This window comes from Oryzias melastigma, linkage group LG15 (genome assembly GCF_002922805.2).
Source record: "Oryzias melastigma strain HK-1 linkage group LG15, ASM292280v2, whole genome shotgun sequence".
NCBI classification, from domain to species: Eukaryota; Metazoa; Chordata; class Actinopteri; order Beloniformes; family Adrianichthyidae; genus Oryzias; species Oryzias melastigma.
The window spans coordinates 3,125,875-3,146,170 of record NC_050526.1 but is presented as its reverse complement, the minus strand read 5'-3'; the positions used below and the strand labels follow the sequence as shown (position 1 = coordinate 3,146,170).

Sequence of the window (20,296 nt, the reverse complement as noted above, 5' to 3'; positions counted from 1 at the left end):
AAAAAAAAACAGGGCAGGCCATTTTCACAGCCTCCATAGGAGATATCAAAATTGACATCTAAAATTTCAGGATTTTTTTGTTTTTTTGCTATGCTTAATCCTTTTTGGACTATAAATCAAGTATGTGGGGACTGTTACTTAGTAATTGAGGAGTTCATCTATTTGATCTCGAATGTGAAGAGTAAAACTAAAATGGAAGGATAAGATGGTGTCTGTAAATTACAAGTATTCATTATTTTTTAGGTTAGAGACACAATATGGAATGGAGACCTCAAATAACCATATTTTAAAAGCCTGAATCTTCTCACCATCTCATTCCTCCACGTGTTCTCCAGCCTCTGCAGCTCACTCTGCTCTGCCATAGATCTGTGGTCGGCCACCTGAAGGAACATCAGAACTCACTAGTGTGCTCTTTGAAAATCATTCCTTAAAGTAGAGTCACACATTATATTTTTCACATTTTCCAGGTATAAAATGTTTTTTTGTGATACATGTGTTATATACATTATTCATAAGTGTTTCTTCCATTCACCATTATGTGCCAACAAGTCTTTACATAAATTTGGTTTAAGTTCAAAATTTTTGGACGACTGAGAATTACACTGTTTATGCGTATTTTGTGTAATTTATGCACGATTATTGTGTAAATCTTACTGAATTGTGTGTGACTCTTGGCTTTCAGCAACTGTATGTACCACAGAAGTATAACTTTTACATCCTGTAAACAGCACATATATCATATTAAAATTACATAACTGACTTTAATGAAAACATGGTGAGTCTTGACCATAACACTCTAAACGCCCAAGTAAAGAAATTCAATGAAACAGGTGTTTATTTATTCTTCATCCATGATTTTAGCATGGTTCATTTATGATACATCTTTGAAATTTTGCGTAAAGGACCACAACTTTTCTCACTTTTTTCACATAGATTCACATGTGACCCTTTTTCATGTGCATAAAATGTACGCAGTAGCTGTGTCTGTGTGACACGACCTTTACATAACCATAAAGGAAAAACTGAGGAGAAAAAGTCTGAATCTTCTCACCATCTCATTCCTCCACGTGTTCTCCAGCCTCTGCAGCTCACTCTGCTCTGCAGATCTGTGGTCGGCCACCTGAGGGAACATCAGACCTCACTAATGCGTTCATTGAAAATCATTCCTTAAACAGAAGGTCAATATTTCCTTTTATCTTTGAAATAAATTTGACAAATATAAAAAAGCAGAAGTGGGTAGAGTCCAAAAATGTGCTAAAATAAAGGTTGTTTTTATAAGAGGGAAAAAAAATGGTCCTGATTAGAATATTTGAAGATTTATTGAGTTTTTAGATTTGAACTAAATATGATTTATTAAAAAAACGTATTTAAAAAAAAACTAAAAATGAATATGTTATGATATTCTTGTGTTTTGAAAAAAAATTAATTAAACTTTTACTGTTGAAGTAACAGGTTTTGAATGTTCCTCTACAGTTTCTTCGGAAGTAGGAGAATCAAATAAATACAAAACATATAATCTTTTTAATTAACTTGATATTAAAGTAAACTAAAAGAAAAAAAATCAATCCCGATGCTTGTAGATTACTGTGTAGTTTTGACTTGCTGTTGGTTTGACAGATTTCTCCAGACTTTTGGACTTGAGTTCAGACTGCAGCTTCTCGTTTTCCACCACCACCACTCTGACCCGCTGTTTCATTTCCTGCAGCTCCTCCTAAAGACACAAAACCACCAATCGTCACACGGAGCTCTCATAGACAACAACACGGAAAATAAATAAATAAATAAAACCTTGCAGAACTGGATCTCAGCTTCCAGATGTTGGATGTATTCTGTTTGGTTTTGGACTGTGGAGACTAAATCCTGAGAAACAGGCGAACCGGACTCCTGCTGTAATCTCTACCAGAGAAAGTAAAACTGTTTAAAAAATGTCAAATATTCATAATGTCAAATAACAGTATATTTAGTGGTTAAAGTATTGTGTTTTACCTTTGCTGGAGACTTTTTCCCTGAAGATAGAGGAGGTGGAGGGATTTCTTTGCCCTGCTTCAGCAGGAGACTCTTCAGCTGATTAACTAAACAAAAATCATGTAAACATGAGAAAGATTTAAAAATATACCATTTTGTTTTGGTTTTACTCAAGTTTAAGTGCGAACCACAAAAACTAACAAATCTAGGGTTAAATATCCAAATATTTTGAAAATGTTTATCTTCCTTGAAGTAAATTATGTAATTTAAAGGAGAAAATTTTTCTTTATATTTTTTTAATTGAATTCTTCATAATTTTTGGTTGATATTCTGTCCTTAATTCTGCAAATTTACAAAATTAGGAAGGACTCAAAAACTTTGGAAAGGTAACACATCCAAATCTCTAAAGTATTCTTTCAGAATATTACTAAAATGTTTAAAATTATACTCAAAATCCATTCAAATTATCTTAATTTTTTATATTTTAACATGCTTTACTTCCTTCCAGCTCAAATTCCCTTAGATGGATTTTCACCTGCTTCACTCTGAGTCTTTTGGCTTATTGCAGCCATGCTGTCTTCCTCCACCATCATCATCATCACCACCGTCACCACAGCTGATCCAAAGTGCAGCTCAACTCTCGGATACTCCGGTTGGCCTGTTCTGCAGCACACACAACATTATCTCCTTTATTCATACAAATGACACTCTTATTTGTGTTTGTACATCATTTTAACTTTAAATCAGAATTTTGGACTCCAACAAGTCATTTAATGACCTAAAGATAAATAAAATAAAAAAAAAACACTAGAATTTCCCTCGAGTCCCTCTGATCATTGTTATATATATTTTCAATGTGTTCCCAGTAGTTTTTAATCATAATTATGCAATTTTAGTAAAAATCTGATTAATTTGTATCAGCAAACAAAACATAAAAGCACATTTTAGTGTCAACTTGAACATCAATTCATAATTTCATTGTGTTTTGCTGTCATCTATACTTAAATATCTTAAACATTTTAACAGGAAAATGTGACCTTTGACCTCCAAATGACCCACTAAGGATTTAAACATAAAAAATGCAACACGAAAAAATGTGTCACTTAAACTCTAAAGAATAAAATAGGTATATTTAACTTAAAAAAGAAAGAAGTTTAGTTTCCTACTCAAAAAACATGTTCATTTTAGATCAACATAATTTTGATGCATTCTTTATTTGGAATTTTCCTACATGTATGAGGCCTTACATGTTAATTATATTACTTAAATAATAGATTGATTTGTCTTAATTACAGTTACTTAAACCCATGTAAATTACTAATATTTTTTTCACTTATTACTGAATTTATCATATACAAAATAAATACATGAAGACCTCCCACCAAAAAGTTAGGATACTTACAAATAAATTCACCTGGAATCACTGAAGCTCTTAAGGAACCAAAATTAAAAATGATATATTAGATTGAAAATGCCCCTTTGCTTTAATAATAATAAAAGTCTACCTGATAACTATGGAGGGATTTTTGTGACATTATTCCAAGCACAACACTTGCTGCTTTGAGCATAACATTTTACAAATTTTATTTTAAAAAATGTATTTTTATCAGCTCGTAGGCTAGTCTGTCTATGATTGACTGGCCTTTGTGCCACTTTTGTGATGAGTAAAATTGTTATGTTTGCATGTATCTTTAAGTTTAAAGTGCCCTTTTCTGCTTCTTGTGCAAACAAATTTTGGAGCACACAAAATGTTAAAGTTTTACACTCAGAACAGTGAGCGTTGCTCTTGGAATAATGGCACAAAAATCACTCCGTAGACTAACCTTTAAAACAAAAGTAGGCACATCTGAATTAGATATTTTATTAATTCGCTGAATGAATGGTGATTCTTGTTCTGTCATGTTCAATCAATCGTTGAAACAACATGATTTAGTGCTAAAAATATATATATATATTTTTTCTGAAAAATAGGATTTGACAAATAACACCATGTTTCCTGCAACCAAAACTTAATTATTTAAAAATACTATTGTTATTTATTCACAGTAATTATTTCTTAATTATTTTATTAAAAAAAAACGTTCATAAACTGTTTCTTATTTAAATTAGACCAAAGTTTCTGAACGTTCTTCTCGAGTTTCAACTATAGCTTATCATAACAGTTGCTTCCACAGGTGTAATTAAAGACGAACTTTACAAATAACTGACGTGAGAAAGGAAAAATAAGAATTTTTTTCGCTAATGCATATTTAGGGTTACTTATAATAAATACAGGTTGACGCAGATAAGGGATACTTTTTAAAAGCTATTTACATACGTCTCCACGGCTCCTTTGTAGCTTCTTCTTCGTCTGTGTTAAACACTGCTGTCATTGGTCGTCTTCTTCTTCTCCTTGGGAGAGCTTTGCTATAAACAGCCAGTCGGAGGATATACCGCCCCCACCGGGATTGAGCACCAAACAACAGACGCGCAAGCAATGAAAGCGCAAAAAATAAATACATAAATACATTTTCGTGAGCGAAAAAGGTGTAGTTTTCGAAGAAAGACAAAATGTTGGTGTGGACTTCAGAAAACTGTTTTAATGTCTGAAATATTTCCTGAGTATTCACGTTGTGTTAGTTATTATACTGTGCAAATTATTTTTTAATGATTTTGTCCTTAATTTTAAAATTTGCGTTAAAGTAACCGCTTTGTCCCTTTCGGGGTCGCGGGGTGCCGGAGCCTATCTCGGCTACTGATGGGCGAAGGCGGGGTACACCCTGGACAGGTCGCCAGTCTGTCTCAGGGCCTCAGTCACACACACATCCACTCTCACAGTCACACCTAGGGGCAATTTAGAGTCACCAATTAACCTATGAAGCATGTTTTTGGACGGTGGGAGGAAGCCGGAGTCCCCGGTGAAAACCCACGCATGCACGGGGAGAACATGCAAACTCCACACAGAAAGGTCCCAGCCGGGATTTGAACCGGGGCCTTCTCGCTGTGAGGCGAGAGCGCTAACCACTGCGCCACCGTGCAGCCAGGACTAATATTGTGTGTGTAAATCATTTTCCTATTTTGGACTTTCTGTTTCTCTGAGCTGAAGAAGCTAGTGTTAGATTTGTACACCAGCGTACCATACCGAGACGTTTTGTTGAAGTGGGAAAGCTTGAATCTGATTTTGTTTAAACATTTTATGTTATATTTATATAGAATATTTTTTAAAACTTTATTATGTATCGTTATTTGTCGATAAATGATTTCAATTTTAGCGGGTGGAAATTAAAACCGCCCCTTCGGGGGTACTATGAAGCCTAAACAAGGCAATACTTGCCTTCCCCTTCCTTAAACACAAAGGATTATGGGAGATGTAGTTATTATCTTCTGATTTTTTTTTTGTCAAAATATCTCTTAGATGCTTTAAGGTTTGTAGGTTTTTTTCCACCGTTCTACTTTATTTCTACCATGTATAAATGACATATATAGAACAGCTGTTGAAAATAAGGCCTACCACATGCTGCTCTAATATCTCTCCATTGTGGCTCTTTGGCTCTGGAAAAAATTGCAAATTAAATCAATTAATTACTAAATGTAATAATTTTGGTTACATTTGTTTTAGCTAACCAAGAATTACAATTTATGTTAACATGTCAAAATGATAAGTGCATAGACTTGAAGCACATATTCTCAGCTTTTCCTATACAACAGTTGCTCTTCTGGGGAAAAGTTCTTAAAGTACATAATTTAATTTCAATTTTTTATAATGAATTCTACACCCATGTCTAATATTTGATGGTTAAAGAGAAAAGAATTAAAGTATGTCAAAGTTTAAGTCAAATTTTCTGCAGCAGGATAATTATTTGACACACATTGGATTTTTATATTGAAAAGAATATCCATGTTCTGCTGTCGAAAGGAAGAAGAGTTCAGTTTAGTAAATATTTTAAATCTACGTTTTACAAATGGGTGGCTGAAAGGCAGTGTATTATCCTGAAGGATAAAATAGAGTTTTGTTGGGTTTTGATCAGTAAGAAAAGTGGACCAAAAGTCTCTCTTGGTGTTCAGTTTGCAGACACACTGCTAAATAAATACAACTTAATTTAATTTATTCTGAGGATAATAAACCTGAAAATACACAGAACAACCAGAGGGTTGAATAATGGAAAAAAAGAAATAAAATGTAGTTTTAGAGGAACGAAAACGACAAATATTTTGGGTTTACACAATCTGTTACTTTCACTGCATTGCCTAACTTCCTTTATCATCAAATGTTACTTTCAGTCACTGGAGAGAACTCCTACATTATGCTGAACACAAAAGAACACATAACTGTTTCTCAATAGGTTGTTACAAAACTCAAAAAACATTTTTTTTTGTCTCTTTTCTAGATTAGTGGTGAAGCACTAGACATTTTACAAGAAAGAACTTTATGTTAACCAAATTTTCCTACAAAACACAACAGTAAAAAAGGTATTAAAAATGTTTTGAAAGCTAATGAAATACAAATCAAACTTAAAAAATTGTTGACCTCACATTTAACAAATAAAAAGAATTTGCAATTTTTGTAATGTTATCTTTGTTTCTTGATTTTTCATTAGATAAGAAGTTAGAAACTCAAGTAACTCATATAAAGGGGGATGGACAGAAACTCATGTTTACCGCTGTAGCTTACACCATCAGACAAAAGTAACCATGGATACATCCTCCTACTTTTACACAGTTTAAGATAACTTCCTTTTAAATGAACAACAGCTGTTTTTTTGTTTTTTTTGAGACTTTTCACTTCTGAAAAGGAAAAGTAGTGCGTCAGAGTTTGGTGTATTCATTCATAAAGAGTCATTGTGCTGCAAAGTTTGACGTTTTCATTTGCGGTGGTTGATGAGTTTGGTTCAACTAGATGACGTAGAAACCAATTCAAGCTGAACCACATAACTGTGCTTATGCATTAAATCTTTTCACAGCACTGAAACTTGTTTTTATTCTTGGAACAAAGTAAGTTTTGTCCTTGATTTATGTTAAAAGACAAATAAATGTCACATAAAAGGTACTTTTAAAGCAAATAATCCTAAACTTTTTTGTTAAAATGTCGTTTTTGTAACAAAGAACCATAAATGCAAATAAAAATCTAATTATTTAACAATTATGCTGCACCTTCAGCTTAAGGTGTTGCCATGAATGAACGTTTTCTTTATATAAAATCAAAAAACTATTAAAATATGTGCTTGGTTTGATGTTCATGCTTAGTTTTCCCCTCATTCAGCAAAAGAAGCACAAGTGGAGTGCGTCTTTCGTCAAAGATTTTGAGTATTTGCATGCTCTGGTATTTCCAGGAAACCACACAGCCGAGCGCGTCAAGCCCACGCAAAGCCCTGCTGTCTCCACGCTCACTAAATGTCACCAATGTGGCCCCTACAGCCAATTACCCATCCTTAAACTGCCACATACCCCCTCCCACTATAACCACCCGAGATTTATCTATATATATATGTGTGTCCTAACTCTAACCTGGAAACAACTGAATGAAAGTAGTAAGAAAAACACGCATCACTTGAACTTCTCACTGTGGAAATCATTGATGACAACAGAGGAGCGGAGGAAGACTGAAACAGTAACCCGGTTAGAGCTTCTAGTAAATGGAGCGCTGGATCGTAAACATGCGGCCTATAGGTGATGTTATCTGCAGCACCTTCTACGATGGAGTTACGAGTGCATATAAACGGGGATTAAACAAAAAAAGGAGTCAAGACCACACGAGTCAGATTTCTTAATAAAATAATTCATTTCAAGACAACATATAAATAATTATTGAATCACACAATACAGATATCTTGATATGAATAAATACTTAACAAATAAAACCAGTATTTGTTTCATACAACACCCTATCATCAAAAGAAACTTCCACACCGTTTGCATGTTTTGTTACACCTTCTGCCCTTCAGCCGATGCTTTTTCCTACTGCTGGAAGGTCCCGACACGAGTCAAGGGGGGCGGGGGGACCACTCCTAAATGCCTCAGCAGCTCAGACAAACTCATGTGCAACTTTTTAAGAATCTCCTCTCGGACCAGACTCGTTCCGAATCCACCAGAAGTTTCTTCCGGTGGAGCCGGCTGCTAATTGGCCTGTAATTGGTTTAAGGTTCATCTAGAGGTGATTAAAGCACACAGAAATCTACATGCAGGCCATCAGCGTGTGGGCTGGCCTGCTGACAGCTTCAGATACAGTTGAATGAAAAAGGCAGACCGAGAGCCGGTGAGTCGAAAGCGGAGCCACAGATGGACATCTACTGCAACTCTCGTTTTGATTTCTGCACTTCAGCAGAGAAATTACTCTTTTTTTATGTTGAAGCATTAACAGTGAAGAAATAGAAATCCATTTTTGAAGGTAAATCTAGTTAATTGACGTAAAAATGAAGATGTCTATCTGTGGCGCTCTAAAATGACCCAGGCTGGTCGTTTTAAGGAGGTAACAACAACTGTTTGGCAATTGAGGGCACATGTTTTTTTTTTTTCTTTTTTTTCCGAGTTTTAGCAGAAATCAAATATATCAAAATACTTAAAAAATAATTTAAGAAAAATCAACAAAAAACAGGAATGTCAGTTTCTTTGTGTGTGTGTTCCAGAAGCACACATTCGTGCATTGTGTGTGTGTGTGTATGTTGAAGATGAGGCATCGAGTTGGAAGGTCCTTTAAAAAATATGGATTCAAGATCCATACTCACAAAAGCGTTTTAAAGGTGGGAGCACTTGCCCTTCTGGTCCATAAAATGTCATTACTACTTAAAGGCAAAACGTATGGAGCCCCAAAAAAGTGTGCTGAAGTGGAGAAACAAGAAAACCCAGCACAGAAAACACATTCAGATAAACAGCCAAAGCAAGCGATAAGATTTGTTGCCTTGGCGTATCCGGCGGGGTGGAGCGGGAAGGAATGCATCGCTTTGACAGGTTTGTTTACGTACATCCCACCTCAAGTGCGAGCTGGGCCTTACAATCTCACAGAGCTGTGTGCAAACCGTGTTTGTAGTGGCTAGGTGAGGTATTATGCAGACTGACGTGGGGTTTTTTTTGTTGTTGGAAATCCCCCTTCTGACAAAATCAGAGGCGCTAATTGGGTGCTATCTTCTAGGTAAAACGACGTCCAAGGCAACAGATGTGTTTTTAAAAAAATGAAAAGAAATTAACCCTTTAACACCGGAGTTCCAGTGTTTGTGTTCTTTGATTTGATGTAATTTTTTCAACTGTTAAATGATAATTATAGCAGATTCTGAATAAAAAAAATGTAATGTTTCCCCTTAAAAAGAGGTACTGATAAAATGTAGTGTGTTGCTTAAATGTGAACTAAAATCAGAATTAGCCCAAAAACCTAAGTAGATGCTAAATTAGCCACAAAAGCTAAAATATTAGCTAAACTCAAAATTAGCCTAACAATCATCAGCAAGTGCCAAATTAGTCAAAACCGTTAGCCTGTTGCTAAAATAATAGCTAGACTCAAAATTAGCTTAAAAAAATTCAGAAGATAACAAAAACGTTAGCCAAAAACGTTAGCATGTTGCTAAAATATTAGCTAAATTCAAAATTAGCCTAAAAATTTTTTCAAAAGATAATAAATTAGCCAAAAAGATTAGCATTTTGCTAAAATATTTGGTAAATTTATAAATTTGCCTAAAAAAAACAGAAGATAAATTAGCCAAAAACGTTAGCATGTTGCTAAAATATTAGCCAAACTCCAAATTAGCATAAAAATTTTAGTCAAAATGAGTGAGTATAATGCTAATATCACAGCTGAAAGCCAAATTATTTGAAAATTAATCTAAAAGATGAAAACTTAGCCGATAAATATATATAAAGGCTTGTTGCTAATCCACTTATAAATACAGACACTAGCTGAATTATTCTAAACATGTGTAATGAAGTGGATCTGTTATGGTTTTACAGCAAACAGTAAATAAAAAAATATGTAATTGAAAGCATCTCCTTTAGAATCTGCTGGAATTATAGGTTAACGGTTGAAAAATTACAGTACGCTAAACATTTTGCGTTCAAGCGTCAGCGGCGACGCCTCAGGTGTTAAAGGAGGAATAGAAAGCCTTCTCTTCTGCATTCACTGCCGTCTGGGTGCTGACACCGCCAGCATGTTGGCTACAGTGGAGAGTTCCTGTACATGTAGCACCAAAACTAGCAGGGTCCCGCCCTGGTCTGTTTCCCACCGCCAATAGTTTGTTCCCATTTTGAAAGGAAAAAAAAAAAAAAGTTGAATTTTAACTTTCTGGGATTACCCAACGCCTGCAGTCCACGGAGCCAGACAGGTAGACAAGAAACTAAAAATAATCATACGGACAGAAAGACATACACGGGGTATAAATCCTTGGCTGTGGTCTAGAAAGCAATGTCAGATGTCATGTCAACATACAATCATTTTGTCCGGCACGATTCGCTACGTACCTCTAGATACATATTGTACACAAGGGTTGCTCTGACATGTCGCCAAACCTCTTACCGTGTGAGAAAAACACAGCGAATCGAGATGATCATAATTGCACAGAGAGGTATTCTGGAGGCCATGTCTACTGCAGACGAACAAACACACAAACACACTCGTCACCTCCCCCCCATGTACACACACTCTCGCTTCACATTCTACACGGGGGGGTTAATTTTCAGGCCATAAGGTTACTAGTTACTCACTAGCTAGTTAGTTAGTTGGTTAGTTAGTATCAGAAGTGCATTGATAGGCATGAGGAGCCCGCAGCAGGGCGTTGGCTCTAGCAATGGGGGTTTTCATCGTCACTTTTCAGCGCGGTCAGCCGCGGTAGATCTGTTTGAAGTGGTCGCACTCGTTGCAGTAGCCCTGTTTCTCTTGGTTGGCGTAGTGGTCGCAGCCCTGTGTCCGGCACCGCTGCTTCGACTTCTCTTTGGGCGCCTGCGCCCGCCTTCCCGCCTCCCTGCCTTGGCCCCGAGTGTGGCACTCCGGGCAGAGGTCCGTGCAGCCCGGCGACACGTTGCTGCAGCCGCTCCGCCGGCACTGGGTCTGGGTCTGGGATTGCTGTGAAGATCGGGGCTTGGCTGCTCGGTCACGCTTTTGGAGCAGACAAAGAAAAACAAAAAGAAAGGGTCAACTAGGAAGTACTGAAGAAAGGTAGACCAATAAAAAATGAAACCAGATGAAAGAGGAGACATAGATAAGGAAAATAGATTAAGATCAATCTCTAGTTTTATGGATCAATTTGTTTACTGGACTCCGATCGATTAATGGATTCTTTAAACCATTGACAGTATAATTACTGGACATATCAACCCCTCCCCTCCTGTGTTCCTATTTGTGTTTAATGAGGCCAAAAATCACCAATCACAGTCGACTGGTTTCAAAATGGTGGCAGATGATCGGGAAGTCATGGAGAAGGCATTCTCTATGGGTGACGTCAACACCTTGATATGTCCAGTAAAATAATACACGTCAATGCTTTAAACCCAGCTCTACAGGCTACATGACGTGAGCGATGGCACACACATACCATGACTAGGGGAGGGGAGTGTTGTGTGCGATGAGCCACCTGGTTGAGCCGTGCACTCTGCTCTTTGACGTAGCACTTGTCACAGAAGCCCTCCAGCATTGCTTTGCCGACCGCTCCACATCCAGGCCCGCGACACCGCGTAACATTCTGGAAACCCGTGTCCAACCCGTGCCGGCTCTGGACCGGTGCCGGGGGCGGAGTCAGGTCTGGAACAAGAGAGCGTTCGATGGGAAGAGTGCAACACTTTACATGTTTGATGAAATGACTCCGGCAGACGACTTACGGTGGTTGGTCTGATAGTCTACATAGCAAATAGTGCAGAAACCCAATTTTTCCGGTGTACCAAAAAACTGGCAGCCCGATCTTTTACAAAGCTTGGCAAGAGGGGCCTGCCAGCCAGGCGTGTGTCCGGGCGTTAGGGTGAGGCACGGTCGCTCAGCGTCTCTGGCCTGACTCCAAGCGGAGGACGAGGCCTCAGTCCTGGGGTTGCTCTGCTGCGGCTCACCCCTCTCTGGAGCTTGCTGCCTCTGCATGCAGAGTGGACACAGGCCGTTGAATATCCTGAACGCCTCCTGTCTGCACATGTTGCATCTCTCGGTCTCTGTCTCCCACTGGGTCCAACCGGAACCCTGGGCCGGGTGGGAAATGACAGGTCCCCCATTGGGGCCCGGGAGTCCTGTGGCGGCTGTTCCAGCTGCGGGGGGTCCGTGGTTCTGTCTGGAGTTGAAGCAGCGCTCGCAGAGTCCGTCGTGCTCCACACTGAGAGTGAACAGGCATCCAGGCGTCTTGCACTTCATGGCGTGAGTTTCGCTGTATAGACTGAGGCTGGGGGCAGTGGGCGGAGCCGAGCGGGGGCTGGACAGCACCACACCTCGCCCAGAAGAGGCGCAAAGGGGACTGCTGCTTCTGGCTCCTCTGGAGCTCACCTCGGCCTCCGAGGCCCCCAGTACTCCACCCTGCACACCTTTGGTCTGGACCACCCCCTCTATCCTCGCTCCTCCTCCGCCGCCGCCGGTGGTGGCCTGGCGCTTCTCAAAACATTCGTGGCAATGAGGCTGCGTGTCCACGGAGACGTAGAAGGTGCACCGCGGCGTGGCGCAGCGGATCTCGATGAGGGAAAGCTGGGATACGGAGAAGGGGGGTGGGCGCTGTGGCTGGGCGGCCCACGCCTGCTCCTTGTCTTCCTGCCAGCGCTGATACTCGTGGTTGACGAGCTGCAGGTAGTCCTCCATCAGGTTCATGTCCTCCGGAAGGTTCCCCTCATCCAGCCTTAGAAAGGAAACAGATTTTTAATCTCTTTTCCTTACATTTTCAAGAACTACTTTTCTTCAAGGGGGCAGCAGTCTAAGACAAGATACCTAGACCTAGACCCGGTCCCCCAGACGGAGCTGGAAGAAGTGACCAGGGAGAGGTAAAAACTACTTTAGATAAACCAATAAATACCTGGCAGCTTTCATGATCCAAGTGACATCGTGTCCAAGGCCGATGACGGGAATCTCCATCAAGTGGAGGTAGTCATTGAGAAGCCTCTCCTTCTGCGGCTGCTCCTTCTCCATCAAGAAGTGAACCTTCAGCTCATCAAAGCCTCCTCTTCTTGGGTTGATCAGCGGCACTGCTCGAATCTCTGCAAAGATCAGTACAAGTCAAGCAAGCCACATCCATTTTTTTTTCTTGAAGCCACTGCAAACTCCTGCTTTTGTACCTGGCCCACTGTCTTTGATGGTGATAAGAGGCGCAAAGTGCTGGGAGTCGTAGCCGAGCACTATGGGGTATTTGTAGCACTCCGTGGGCGGCCATTGCAGAGGCAAGTAGATCCCGCCTACATTCAGGGGAGAGATGGAGGAGCCGGATTTCATACTCCTGACCACCTGATCTGTTAGAGGAAAAGAAGAAATAAACAAAAAGAGCAACAAATGTCCCAGAAAAAAAATTAAGAGAATCTGGCCTCAGAGAAAAAATATGGAGCTCGAAAATGATAATTTGCACCTGAAATCATTAGCCGGAAGTCCTCAACCGGAACCTCCTGTTTTAAGCTTTCGACCTTTACTCCCTTTGACTTATTGTAAATGCTTATGTGATCAGCTGATTCTGCAAACTGCATTTTGCAGACTCTAAACGGCTGATTCAGAGAGAAAAAAAAAACAATATTTCGTTGAGGATCAGCTAATTCAAATACAAAAAGGCATTTTGTCTGTGATTAGCTGATTTGGAAAAAAAAACGGTATTTCGTTGTCGATCAGCTAATTCACAAAGAAAAAACTGCATTTCGTCAGCTCTGATCAGCTGATTCACAGAAAAAAAACTGCATTTCACCGGCTTTTTCTCCAGAAGGGAAACGGGTGTAGTCAACTCTTGTTAATATTGACTTGAAAGAAATAAAACAATTAACGTTCTCTGTCCCATTTCAAGCTCATCTTGTACACTAAACTGTTAGACAGTTACAGTTTATTCATATTTAAAAGCTTGACAGCTGATAGTTCTGAGAGGTTTTAAAATCTAATTTTTGAAAGGAATTTCCGCTTCCGCTAGAGATTTTTTCTGGCGCCATCTTGCATGTAACCAGAGGCCTCTCAAAAAAAAAAAATAAAAAAAATAAGCCGTAGAGATCAAAGACCTGCAATGACGACGATGGGCCTGCGGAGAATGTTGGACAGGATGAAGATGTGAATGTCCTCCAGAGAGTCGAACTGGAGGCCGTTGCTGCTTGAGACCGGAGACGCCATTTTTACAATCTTCTCCCATTCCTCTTCCCAGTTCTAGGACAACAAACACAGTTACTCAAACCATCTACTAACATAATTTATCACCAGACAGTCTTGATAAACTCTGTATTTGTAGTAAACAGGAAATGGGATCGTCTTACCATGGTGGTGTACCGGAGCCCCGTTTGGGTGAATTCCTGGGACTGCAGCAGCTCCGCTTGGAATCGAGCCTTGAATACTCCGGTGTCCGTCTCCTTGAGGACGCTGTGGAGGGTTTTCCTTAGCACCAGGTCTGTGTCCTGAACACCCAGCATGTACTGGGAGGCTGCATGAAGCAAACAGTTACCATCTCCTGTGGATGCAAGCACAAGAGACAGAGTTTAGTCTGAGAAGAAGAAGAAGTTAACTCTTTAACTCAGGGGTCTACAACCTTCAACACTTAAGGTGCCATTCAACTCGCTTTCTCACCGACTACTACCCACTAGGAGCCACAAAGTCTTAAATCATGTTTTAGAAAAATAAGACACTGCTTTGCTGTAATATTTAATTGTTGCTATTATGATAACTATAAATTAAATATTGATTAAATATATAAGAAACATAAGGAAAAAAATAGCCTTTTTTTTCAAAATATTAAATTGTTCATAATTTTAGACAGAGATTCACGTGAAATCCTTTCAAAATAAAAGACATCCTTTACAACGTCTCAATGCAGAAAATTTAGTAATGGGTAGTGTGATGTCAGCAGTGATTAAAAAAAAAAAGTTTATTTTACCTTTTGTGGTGCATCTCTGCCAGAAATTTGTAAATCAAATTAACTACAATTAAATTAGAAATTAAATGACTTTTATTTTTACAAAAATCCTTGGATTTGTTCAAAAATATGAATTCTGGTTGTACTTTCTGACCACTAGTGCTGCTACAAATGATTGTTTAAATAGTCGACTAATCACTGATTATTTCATGCGCAAACTGGATGTAAAGCACACCTCTTAACCATCATTACTTTTAAACTAACTTAAAAACTAGATATATAGTAATACCTGCGATAATGCTAGTGTGAATGCTGTAAGCTGAATTTGGTCCCTGAAGATGCTGAAATTGATAGTTTAAAAAGCGGAAGTTGATAACCTGCTAACATATTAGTTAAATGCCAAATTAGCCTAAAAAACGCTGAAAAAAGCCCAAATTAGCCAAAAATAGCTAGCATGCAGTTGAAATGTTAGCTAAACTCCAAATTAGCCTGCCAAACTGAAAAAATTCTATACTAGCCAATGTTGCTAGCATGTAGTTGAAATATTAGCTAAACTCCAAAACAGCCTAAAAAACCTTAATCAATGCCAAAATAGTCCAAAAAGATAGCAAAATGCCATTATAACTATCAACTTTACTACACTCTAACTCCATATAATATAAAGTAACAACTAATTGACTATTAAATTAGTTGCTGACTCTTAAAAGGTGATTAAATTAGTCAGTGACAATTTTAATAGTCGATTAGTCGTCGATTAGTTGACTAACCAAGGCAGCCCTACTGACCACCACTTGATTTTTAAGAATCTGTCAAAACGTTTTTAGTCTGACTTTTATAAAAGCCGAATTGCTTGTTGGACCATAACAGCTCCCATGATCAGGAGCCTCGCAGAGTAATTGATTACTTACCTTTTTTGTGTATTTTACTACTTACTATTAACTTTACAGCTACTGTCAAAAGCAAAAACATTATTTAACCTACTGGAATAATCGGTTAACTGTTGAAAAGTTACAATAAATCAAAGAACATAAACACTGGAGCTCTGGTGTTAAAGGGTTGAAAAGAAAACCTTTTCAGTTGCAAAATGTAACTTAAGTCTGGGGATTTCCAGAGCTAATTGTCACACTATCGTTTTTGCAGATACTTTAAAGGCAAACACTAAATATGTAAGTTATAAAGGATCTTATTGCTGCATCAGTTTGAAAATTGCTCAAAATGCATAACTAAAATTCTTGGAATTTTACTTTTCCTTCCATGGGAGCTCTGGTTCTTTCTCTTATTGTGAAAGAGAGCTTGTATTTGTGAATGTGTATTAAAAAAAAAAACCCTGCTGTCACACTAAACACAGGAATTTCCCACTGCTAACTTCTTTTCTTCATGCGAGTCTGCGCACATGTTTGACCCCATCAGATGATCCCAGACTCATCAATGCCGCTCAGCTCGTCCTGTACTTTCCACGGAGGCGGGGCTTGGACGGGTTGGAATGTCGGGGATTTAAACTGCCAATACGATCCTACCGACGAGTACCATGATTACTGAGCACCGAGATAACACACGCGCAGGTGTAATCACAGGTCACGCACCTAAAAAATGCTCTCTTTATTCCATTGGATCAAACAAAAAGTAAGCTGAAAGTCAAACACATCAAAGTGGATTCCATATTGTGTGATTTTTTTCGAGTACATGAGCAATTATATTACTCAAAATAACATTTTCTGTTCAGAAATGACAGTAATGTGAGGTACAGTTGATATATGACATGTATTTTACACATTTTTGTATCATTTAAAACAAAAAAGCTAAAAAAAATCTAAAAAAAGACAAAGTTCTGGAACAAAACTGAAGATAAAAGTCCCTTTCATTAGTCTAAATAAAGACGACTCTTCTTCAATCGTTAAAAAAAGCAGCAGCAGATTATTTAGATGCCATCCAGGCGAAAGCACAACTTTAAAAGGCTTCAGGTTAAGCCCAAACCCCCCATCCAAAGACTGCCTGTTGACTTAAAAGAGCTGGAGCACTTATTGACTAAATGATCCGACACCACACAACTACTCAACTGTGTGAAATCCTGCAAAAACAAAGCCCTGCAGACGGGTTTCTCGAAGCCGCTCCAAGAGACGCCGTTTGGGGAAAAACCCATCGGATGTGCCGGAGACCTTCAAGACGGAAGGCTAAAGCCGGATGGCGTGTGACTTCGGAAAAGCGGGGAACGGGAAAACAGACGAGTCTCTGTTATTTTAATGAAAGTGGAGGATTTATTGGTTTTTATGACGGTATTTCCCCCTTCTTCAGTCATTCATCTCCTGAGATTTGAGTCCCACACAAAGATGACCTCGACAGAAGGGTTTTAGGTGGGTTGTCCTGTGTGTGTACCAGCGAAGATCCAGTGACTCAGCACGTATATATTTATATATGTGTGTGCGTCCTCTGCTCAAAGTCACGTCTGGGTCCTTCAGAGTCCGACGATCCACATCTGAATTCTGTCTCTCCTTTATGACATCATATTTGCAGGCCAGGAAATTCCATGCTGTTTACTGGCAGAGGAATTCGAGTTTGTCATCAATTCAGGGGGTCTTTTTGGAGAGGAACTAAGTATTGATGAGTTACAGGAAGTCGCTTAGTTGTTACTGAACTCCAGTGTTTGCATGCACCGCCATGCATGACACATCCTGCAAGTTCCTCATGCATCCAAAACGAGTCAAAGCTGCACTTTGAGATGGAATACATCAAGAAATTCCTCACATGTCACAGCTAGAACCATTTCCCTTGGAAACTTTAAGAAAAATGAACCGATTGATTTTCCATTTCCTCCTTTTGTCGCGTAGACTAAAAGGTGATTATTCCAGTAAATATATATATTTTTTAGCCTTAAATCACATCACAGTCACAACACACAAGTTCAGGTTGTATAAGATTTGTATAGTCACATTTGATTGACCACAGCTTGTGACGGATGGAAACATGGGGCGTGGACTCTTCACGCCCCTCATAGAGACGCCCCCACAAGCACACACCCACAGAAAAAGCAGGGGACGTTTAAAAAAAGTCAAAATAGTCATCGCTGACTGTAAACAATAGTGCAGCGTGACGAATTTCCAAGCACAATGCATCGAGAACCCAAAGTAAATGTTTGCGGATGTTCCCACATTACAACATCTACGTAACAGAAAACATGACCTGAAGGAGCCAGTGTGAAAGTGGAACCCATTGTTGTCATTTACAGTAACCCCTTAGTGAGTAATGACATCTCAGAATGTGTAAATCCTCCTGACTCATAAACATAAACCTTGTCTGGCATAGAAAATGAAACTAAAGATAACGCATCTGTGGCGGGATGACATCTGTTTCTAAAATTGATGGGAAAAAGTATTAAAATAAGTAAAAAGTGTTTGTGTTGCGACCAACTTTGTGGATCTTTACCAAGTTTCTTCTTACCGTTAGTCCGTAAAGGCACCATCTTCTTCAACTCCCGACACCAGTTGAGCTTCTTCTCCTGCTCCAACGAGGCCTGCATGGCTCGGTCCAAGATGGCGGCTTGAACGACCTCCCTGAAGGCCTGGGGGAAGTGGTTCATGGCGATCATCTCTAGCGTGTAGCGGTGCATCCCCCGCAGGTGATGCATGAGGCCGCCGCTGGTGGAAGGCTTGACCACGTCATTGGGCACTCGCTGGCGGATCTTCACCGCCTTCAGCAGGTTGGAGACAAACAGGAATTTGGGGAGGAAGTTCTGGCCCTGCGACATGACGGACGGGTGGCCAGGAGAATGGAAGGAGGGGAGGAAAAGGAGCGAGGAGGAGGAAGCACCAGCCGACAATGACCCAGCAACTTGGAAGCTGAAAACACAAAAGTGTAAAGTAAAATTATTAGGATGCAAAGTGAACCACTCAAACATTTATACAGCTTTGTTTCCACCTCCTAATTAGACTCCTTAGGAAACCACCAATCACAGTAAAGGTTTCGTCTGTGGATCAAGTTTGGGACTTTCTCCTGAACTGATTTACAAAGAACGCTTTATGTCCTGGTGAGTTCTGATTTGCTTTATAGGGTTTTTCTCTGATTTCAAAGCTTTCCCACAATGAACTGGTGTTTTCCGGACTTTCACTGCAGGCCACCCAACATCGCTAAGGCTTCTGGGAAGGTCACGAGGCAGACTTCCCCTCTTATCAACACCTCAGCAGCTGTTAGCTTGCGTCAAGGGGTTATTTCTAAAATGACTAAAAGTTTGTTAAAACAAATTTTCACATAAAAATAAAACTTATTGCAGGTTGGTGTCAAGTTTTAGAGCTCAAAAGTCAGGTACAGGTGATAACGAGGGTCTAGTTTAGCAGTTTTTAGCTAACATTTGAACTTTTCTCAGCGCATTCATTGAAGTTCTGCGCTGATAGTGAAGCAGTAAGTTGACGAATGAATGTCGGGTTTGACTAGCAGCAGGTGCATCAGCAGAGAAGGCCGTACCGGAGCGCCGGGGACCGCGGGGCCCGACTACCGGGCTTGGACGTCAGGGAGCGCGTGGACCGTCACGGCAGGAGGTGCGGGAGAGCGGTGCTCGCGCGGTCACGGCAGACTTCGCTGACGTTCGAGGCTTACGTAATTACAACGACAACTCCATTGGAAACAATGTGGCGTTCCAGACCGACGAGGAGCCGCCGCTGCCAGCGGCGCATTCGGTCGCGCGGAAGCGTCGCCCAGCCGCCTCACGGTGACGTCTTTGTAAACAATGGCTGTCAACGCCGCTGTCGTGAGCAGGCTTCACGCGCTTCCTCCATGTCCCCACAACCACGACCGTACATTTCCTCGAGGCCCGAGCGGGGATTCAGCCGCTAAATCTCCCGGTATTGTTCGGAAATGTCCACCATGAGCGGTGGGGGGACTGGCGTCTTACCTGTGCAATATGTCGGGGTAACAACAAAGCCTCCCGGATGCTCAAGCAAGTCCTCTCTCAGCCACTTTACTCAGCCTCACCGCAGCGGTCCTCGGCGCCATTCACCCTTCTGTTTCCTCCAACAGCCTATCAGATCTATTTCGGAACCTTTGATGCTCGCGAAACCTCTCGAAAGACAACAGGCGTCCACTAACACTAGTTTTTAAAAAAGGGAAAAAAAAGAAGAAGAAGAAGTTAGGGGGATTTCCACACAGGGACTTTCCGTCCACCCATTTCCCTCTCTGTAAAAAAAAAAAACCTGCACTTGCGGCTCTTCGCCGCTAGGGGGCGTCTACTGTCTGACTCAGTACCGAGAAACATATCCCACCTACCGAGCACAAAGAAGCGTCACTGAGGTAGACAGACAGGTCGCGTCATCCTCAATTTCATGAAATAAATCATTAACCCTCAGTCAGACCACCCCAAGTTTAAAAGAAAGGAAACGGAAGGAAACACATTTTCA

The 20,296-nt window shown here is 40.1% G+C and overlaps 2 protein-coding genes across 7 annotated transcripts in view; both read right to left on the bottom strand.

Moving 5' to 3' along the window:
- Positions 1 to 4,421, bottom strand: part of sdccag8 (SHH signaling and ciliogenesis regulator sdccag8) — a gene marked incomplete in the record, with an annotated part of 59,050 nt that extends 54,629 nt beyond the window's left edge. Inside the window, 7 exon segments of one of the 6 annotated variants that reach the window (XM_024297588.1) lie at positions 309 to 380; positions 1,052 to 1,120; positions 1,586 to 1,711; positions 1,789 to 1,896; positions 1,987 to 2,072; positions 2,501 to 2,628; positions 4,283 to 4,421. In XM_024297588.1, the coding sequence (XP_024153356.1) occupies positions 309 to 380; positions 1,052 to 1,120; positions 1,586 to 1,711; positions 1,789 to 1,896; positions 1,987 to 2,072; positions 2,501 to 2,564 (525 nt within the window). 6 annotated transcript variants of the gene reach the window in all.
- Positions 4,422 to 9,829: 5,408 nt separating this feature from the next.
- On the bottom strand, positions 9,830 to 20,031 carry tnfaip3 (tumor necrosis factor, alpha-induced protein 3; the record flags this gene model as incomplete). The annotated part of the gene is given in 9 exon segments (XM_024297578.2): positions 9,830 to 11,020; positions 11,457 to 11,662; positions 11,740 to 12,725; positions 12,900 to 13,080; positions 13,159 to 13,329; positions 14,071 to 14,212; positions 14,320 to 14,510; positions 18,348 to 18,745; positions 19,795 to 20,031. Coding segments are annotated over 8 exon segments (2,460 nt in total). The 3' UTR covers positions 9,830 to 10,744.
- Positions 20,032 to 20,296: the final 265 nt, after the last annotated feature.